General features: G+C 37.8%; 1 protein-coding gene across 1 annotated transcript; it reads left to right on the forward strand.

The window, feature by feature from the left end:
• Nucleotides 1-848: 848 nt before the first annotated feature.
• Nucleotides 849-4,456, forward strand: LOC134224471 (putative nuclease HARBI1). The gene is made up of 3 exons (XM_062703829.1): nt 849-1,092; nt 3,155-3,294; nt 3,535-4,456. The coding sequence occupies exons 1-3, from the start codon at nt 904-906 to the stop codon at nt 4,454-4,456; spliced, it is 1,251 nt and encodes a 416-aa protein (XP_062559813.1). The 5' UTR covers nt 849-903.
• Nucleotides 4,457-7,400: the final 2,944 nt, after the last annotated feature.

Consider the following 7,400-nt stretch of genomic DNA (forward strand, 5'->3'; position numbering starts at 1 on the left):
TCATAATCTTTTGCACTCGATCGGTTGATGCTGCCACGTCATGGTTGAATATTTTAGCGGGATTTTTTGTTACGTTCGAAGTTTTTTCTTTGCTGATACACAATAATGCACTCTTTTGGAAAATTTCACTTAATGTAGTTGGTGGTTTGGGTGGTTCATTGGAGGCTGGATGATGATGTGGCGGCTGCTGAATGAGTGGAACTTTTGATGTTGCTGGCGAAATTTTTAAATACATATTATCCTCTTACCATTGTGTTGATGTTTTTATTTCTGTTCATTTCAGTGGTCGTAAAATGGCGATCCTGTAAATAAACTATTACAATAAAATTATTTTACATTCATTAAAAATGAACAATTCTCGCTTAACAACACATTCTTCAGTAAATTATAATGATTGACGATCTCTCTGTGCCCCGAGAGAAACGTCCGATATGTTGACCATTGCGAGATATGACGAGGTTTCATTAGAGGTTTTTAGTCCATCAGTCCAAATCCGGCAAATGTGTTTTCATTGCGTTTTGCATTTTGTCTACAACAGCCAAGGCTTTGAATACATTGCTCTATTTGGTGTAGGATTCAGATCCTATTTGGGCACCCCCAATTAATTTGTGCCAAGTGGCACCAGCAATATAAAGTCTGTGTCTGGAGATTTCTCTATCTATTGTCGAATTCGTTTTTAAAAAGTTCCAACCTAGGTTGGAACCAGTTCCAACCTAAGTGCTGTCAAAGTGTTTTTTTATTCGCTCAGGTTGGAACTAGGTTCGCACTAGTTCCAACCCCAAAGCTGTCGGGTTCGCACTGAGTTGTTTCACGGTTTACTGATCGGGTTCACCAATACACTTTCATTCGATCTGTCAAACTTGGTGTTGTTTGAATTGCAAGTTTGAATCATAACAAGCGAGAATGGAGAATATCCCAAAAGTGATTTTGTTTGCTGCTTCCGCCGCGCAATATTTACAATCAGATTCGGAATCAGAATCTGATTCCGATTTTGAAGATCTGTTCCTGATCTCCATACAGAAACCGAGAACGAAACGGAGGCGTGTGTCTAATTTTGTCAATGATGTAGTGGACTATTACACAGAGGAAGAGGTAAGTTTTTTGACGTAGGACCTACGTCTCTCTTTACTATACCGGGTGTCATTTCAAAATATTCAAATCGACCGCGTTACGCTGTGTTGAAAGATTTTAAACGTTAATAGCGTTCGTCTCAGTGGACGAATTTCTGCGGTAAGCCCCTCAATCGACAGATTTCAAGTATGCCTTCCATGTCCATGCTTGATAAGACCCGAAAAACTTGTTTCAATAGGCATAAAACTGTTTTCAATGAAAAACATTGAGATCAAGGGAACCTATAAATATGGGTACCGCATAATTCTTGCATCATTCCATTACCACGTTCTGATTGGTGCAGACACCAGCGAATGAGCAGCCGCTGGGTCTGCCGAGAAGCCATAAAATAGCGCAACGCGATTTTTTCCTTTCATTCTGACCGGGACAAGCGAAGCAACCTCATCATCGATTGAACAGCACTCACACCTTTTAGCAGGGAATGAAGTCTGCACCGACCGCTTTTTCGGCTCGACACCATCGAAGCGACCATCATCAGCCGAAACCTAGCCAGTACATCAGCAGTCCACCCTACAGACCCGACAAAGCAGCAATGCTGAGCAGATACCGGCAGCAGCAGCAGAGTCGAGCCGAGACCGGCCGGCATCGGTGATGAGCCGAGACAGGCTGAAGAAAAGCCACATGATGCAGCATGTATGTCCAAAAAACAAATGGTTCTTCAGAGAGCCAATAATAGAGATCAATATCAATGCTTTCAATACCCTTCGGGATAGAAATTGTACTTGGGTGCCAAATCCAATATTCTAGAGATAAAATTTATACGTGATTTTCATAAATAGCGTCAAAACTAACAGTGGATAATTTTTCTGATTTAACCGCGAAGTGGACGAAGGACTTCGCTTGACCATGCCTTTAAAGATTCATAAGATGTCCAAATCTCTCACATCATCTTATTTGGATAAAAAAAAAAACACCGATAACAGCTCAAACATTAATAAACTATCAATCGATTTTTCATCAAATGTTGGATTTTTGGCATTGATAAAAAAATATGTAGATAAGCATTGTTTGATACTAACCGCACACAAAGCGAACGTGACTGAATGATCGTCCCACGTTACCAATTATAAATCTTATCACCCGAAATCCCATGTCCGGGTGTTTCCTTCCTTCTACTACTAACAATGTTGTCTCAGAAAAGAACACGTACTTCCCACCTGAACTGCAATTCTAAGCTCGCTTGCCCGGCTTATTGGCCTGTATCTAGCGAAAAGTCCCGTTAGGAAATAGACGCCAGCAGCGAGCAACAAGCGTAAAAAGAAGAAGCCCTTCTCGAACGCGTTGATGATGATGACGCTTTGGCTGACAAAGAAGCGGGATACAAGACACTAGCTGATTGGCCCACCAATTGGGAAGCAGAGAAGATTCAAAATAAGGTATAAAAGAAAAGTGCATTCGCTCGCAGAGCATTCGTTTATCCCTCAAAAACAAACCATCGCAGAGCATTCAGTCTTTTTTATACCATCACTAGAAATTCGCGGTTATTTGAAAAGATCGTTTTCTTACTTTTTGAACTTAGCCGAAGCAAACAGCCTTTTTCAAGGCTCTAAGAGTTAAAAATAATGTTCTCCTTCAGTCGCTATCGCACGGATTAGAAGGCTCTTCAGTGGAAGGGCTGAGATACAGTCTACATCCTCTGCTGAGCCAACTTGTGGTTTATTTCAGGCAGTCATTCAGTGGGAAGGTTGCCACTGTCGAGGCTAATATTTCGTGACCGGACAGATACCTCCTGAATTTTTTTTGATGGTTCTTGTTCGAGGTAGATTTGATTTCTTTGTCGGTTTGATGAAAAGATTTTGCCAAGGAATGGTATGCAACGCCGATTATTTATCCAAAATAGTTGATGTGAGAAATTCGGATCTATTATGTATCTTAAAGGCATGGTCAAGTCAAGTCCTACGTCCACTTAGCGGTTATGTCACAGACATTACCCACTGTTCGTTTTTTGTTCTTAACGACGTTCTTAGAAGAAGTTTTCCTTAGGACTTCTAAAATTAGTGTTTTCTGCTGTGTCTTTTTTTAGTTCCGCCGAAACTTCCGTTTAAAAAGAACCACCGCTGACATCATCATAAACAGATACAAGGAATCCGAATTTTATCGTACAAACGTCGGAAAAGGGCGAAGAAATCTGCCGGCTGATGAGCAAATGTATGCCTTTTTATGGTAAGTATTTCGCAAAAACTATCACTGTTGAGTGCGAAATATGTGTAACGTAATGCGGTACGGGGAGCGAAAATTCTGTCCACACAAAAGGTTTCCAAAAACTTCTCATTACCCGCACTATTCACTACTTGTAATCTGAGGTCAAATTTTTGAACTTTATGGCCAAACGGCATTCGGGCACATGGCCATGTGTGTGTGTATTCTTAACAAAATAATCTGTTTTTTGTCATATCATTCCAGGTTTTCGGCTAACAAAAATTCATACCACGAAATCTGTAATCTGTTCAACTTTTCGGAATCATCGTTTTATAAATGCCTGAACAATATTTTAGACTTCCTCTACGACATATCTAAGACAATCATTCGTTTTCCAGAAGTTGAAGCTGAGAAAGAAGAGATTGCAACAGATTTCCGAAGTGTACGTTATAAATTGCAGGATTGTATGATTGTTGTTTATGCCCCCAATATTTTATATCTTTCACAGATTGCTGGATTTCCATATGTTATAGGGTGTATTGATGGAAGCTACATCTCCATTAGAAAGCCTGCCAACAAAATACGATCTACATACATAAATCGTCATGATATGCTCTCAATAACACTTCAGGGGATATGTGACGCAAAAAGAAGATTCCTAGATGTCTGCATAGGATCACCAAGTAGAATACACGACTCACGAGTATATTCTCTTTCACCGATCAGTGATGAGATATCTGCTATATGTCATGGCAGATACCATCTGTTGGGTGACGCTGCCTATCCCTTGCGGGAGCATTTATTAACCCCTTTCAAAGATTACGGCAATCTAACACACAAAGAGAGAAATTATAACTTGAAACACAGCCAAACCCGAGTAAAAATAGAAAATAGCTTCTCTAATTTGAAGGGCAGGTTTCGTCAGTTATTACGGCTCGATTTCTTTCATGTCGAGAGGATGAGTAAGTTTGTATTGGCTTGCTGCACTCTTCATAACATGTGTATTAATCAGAACGACATTTATGACGAGAACGAGAATGAAAACGATCCTGATGATGCACTCAATGAAATCCCACCGGTGCCAATAGCCGCCGGCTCAAGCGGTTCTCAAAACGTGAGAAATACCGCTCTTCGTCGATTAGGAGAAGTGAAAAGAAACGAAATAGCAACAGGTTTATTACAATAGTATTTTATGTACCATTTAATGAATGAAAATTCACTTCCAGTCCAGTGATTTATCTGAAAAACGAAATATAGACGTTCTTTTATTTTTTAATTAACTGACTTGCTTTTTCATTGTTGTTATTCTTGAAGTGTCCTCGGAAGTGGAATTTTTGTAAAGTCCTGAGCAATATTCGTAGAGAATCTTAAGTCAAATTCGTGGAAAATCTAATGCGGAATATTTTGAAAAATTTGACCGGGTTTCTCGGAAAATGTTTGGTAATTCTGCTTCAGATTTTTCAAGAAAACCGCTCAAGATTGAAAAGTTGTGAGTATCCTTGGAAAGCCCTGAGCGAGCAGGATTGTACAAATTTAGGTGGAATCTGAACCGAAATTTTTAAACAATCGAAAACGGGGACGACTATTAGCAGCATTTTTGTAGATTTTTTTTTCAGTATTTCTAGTGAAAACTCCATATAAATCTTATTCACCACCAAAAATGTATGGAAAAATGACCCCGATAGAACATTTTATAATTGCACTTACGTTAAAAGATATACTATCGTGTGAGCGGAAACGGAAGCCAGATGATAATTTTAATGAGTTTTAATTTTTAATAGCTTTATTTAAAATACAACGTGACAACAAATTAAAAAATTTCTTTGGAATTTCCTTTCAACTTGCTGCATCTTTTCGCGATGCTGGATGGCTCTTTCTGCTTGCCGTTGTTCTTTCCGCTCGCATTCTGCCTTATACTCCTCTAGCAGCAATGCTGTAGCATCCGTCCGCGCGCGTTTACTTGCCGGAGTGGATGAGCTGGGTCCTGCCGTATCCGGTGATGTATCTGGTTCTGGTTCTAGTGGCCGTTTTCGCCTAATTATGATTGGAGTCATGATAATCTCAGGCTCTAATGAATCGTCAACTGCCGCAATCTGACTCATTTCTTTATCGTAAGGCGTAGTCATTATACTTGACCCAGATGTTTTATTATTTCTTGAGGCATCCTTATTTTTCTTTGCTACATTTTTATATCTATTTTCTACTTGCATCGCAGTGACGTCTCTCTTGACGTCTCCGAAAAGCCTGCCAGATTGTCTGGAGATTGAGACTTTTCTGCTGCTGTCGCTGCTATTTCTGCTGCTGATAGCCCGTAAAAATTGGCAACATCTGCAATTTTCACTTGCACCACAGTCAGGCCTAAAAACAAAAATTAACATACATAAATAACATACTAGACATAACACTAATAAACACAAAGTGATTCATGGCTATCTAAAATTTCTCAAGAACTGGAAAATTATATAGCTGCGAATTTTGAAAATTCAAATAAGATACGTAGATACCTTCGGCTTACACTGTGGCGTTTATTTTAGTATAAACATCTGGGCACAGACTGGGGGAATTCCGCAGAATTGCCAATAAACATTCCTAAGAATTTCGCGAAAATTTTTCGAATTTCTTGTGTAAATTCCAAAAAAATTTCGTGAAAGTTTCGAATAATTTCTTGTGAAAATTTCAAAGAATTTCTCCAGGAATTCCACCAATTCCATCCAATTTATACAGAAATTATACCGAAAATGAAATTATCAATGGAATTTTCGGAGGAATTCTTAGATTAATTCCCGAAGAGATCCTGAAAGAATTCCGGTGAAACTGAGTGTATCGTCATTTTATGTTCCGAGTTAGATTTCTCAAAACAATAAATCGTCAAACGATGGGACACTTTTTATATATTTACACTTTATATATTTTAAAGAACGTTTTTACAGGCTTAAAAATAATTTAAATAATTTAATATTTCAACTATTCGAGCCAGATTTATTTTTAACCTGTTTTTGATTATCTAATTTAAATAAAAAACGACATTTCTAGATAGGTAGGGTAAATGATGTATTTTGGACAAGCGCAGGACATTCATTAGAAAATATATCGAGATTGAATAGTATAAAACAATTGAAAACCACTAGGTTCATCCAAATACATAACCTATGATTAGTCTTGTGTCTCCATTGCCCAATTTTTGAGTAAATTACGTTTACTAGATGTAAACTATGATATACTGCGAACTGAAATATTTTCTTTTTGGACATCAAATATATAATTTCGACATGGAAAATGCATATATTTTGGACAGAGTCATTTTCTCCTAATTTAAAAATGGCCACCTACAGATCTCAATGGTATGACTTACCTACACGTATCCACATTCATTTAAATGCATTTATTTGCTTAACTGACATAGATTAACCCAGAAATTAACATTGTTTCGCAATCTTATCGATATCATTGAAAACAGCCTGAAAGTTGGCAATTAATGGTTCATCCATGTACTGTACATGGGGTGACCAATAAATGTCTGATGCATAAAAACATAACTTCATTTTGGTCACTCCTTTTTCATCCGTCTCAAGTTCATGTTAAGCGATTGGAATATATTAGTATCTCAATTACAATCAAACTTTGGCCGCAGGACCTCAAGATTGCCGTTTGAACCAATTTAAACGTGTTTCAGGTGCATGTTACGAAGAGTCTTATAATGCATGTTCTCCTGCATACTGGCATCCAGCAGGCACTTTGGTAGAAAGCTTTACATTTTAGATAATTTTAAAGATAAATAATAGTTGATTTGTGAATTCTCATCAGGAGCCGCTAGAGTCGAGGTAAAAGTATGCAATGATCATACTTTCGATAAAAATTTTCCTACACATCTAAAATTGATCGAAGAAGCTCAGGCTTGACCAAAATATGTACATGTCCAAAATATATAATTTACCCTATATGTATTTCAAAAAAGCACTAAAAACCAATATAATAACAAAAAAAGTTAGGCTCGTACCTATAATTGTGTGATAAGTAATCTTATTTTCTTGGTTGAACCACATTTTTTATTTCAAAATTTTGATTCTTATTGTTGAAAACCCAGGTTGGGGAAATTAGGGAATATGCACCCTCGGGGCAAAACGAGCTAT

The sequence above is a fragment of the Armigeres subalbatus genome, chromosome 3, assembly GCF_024139115.2.
Source record: "Armigeres subalbatus isolate Guangzhou_Male chromosome 3, GZ_Asu_2, whole genome shotgun sequence".
Taxonomy (NCBI): domain Eukaryota; kingdom Metazoa; phylum Arthropoda; class Insecta; order Diptera; family Culicidae; genus Armigeres; species Armigeres subalbatus.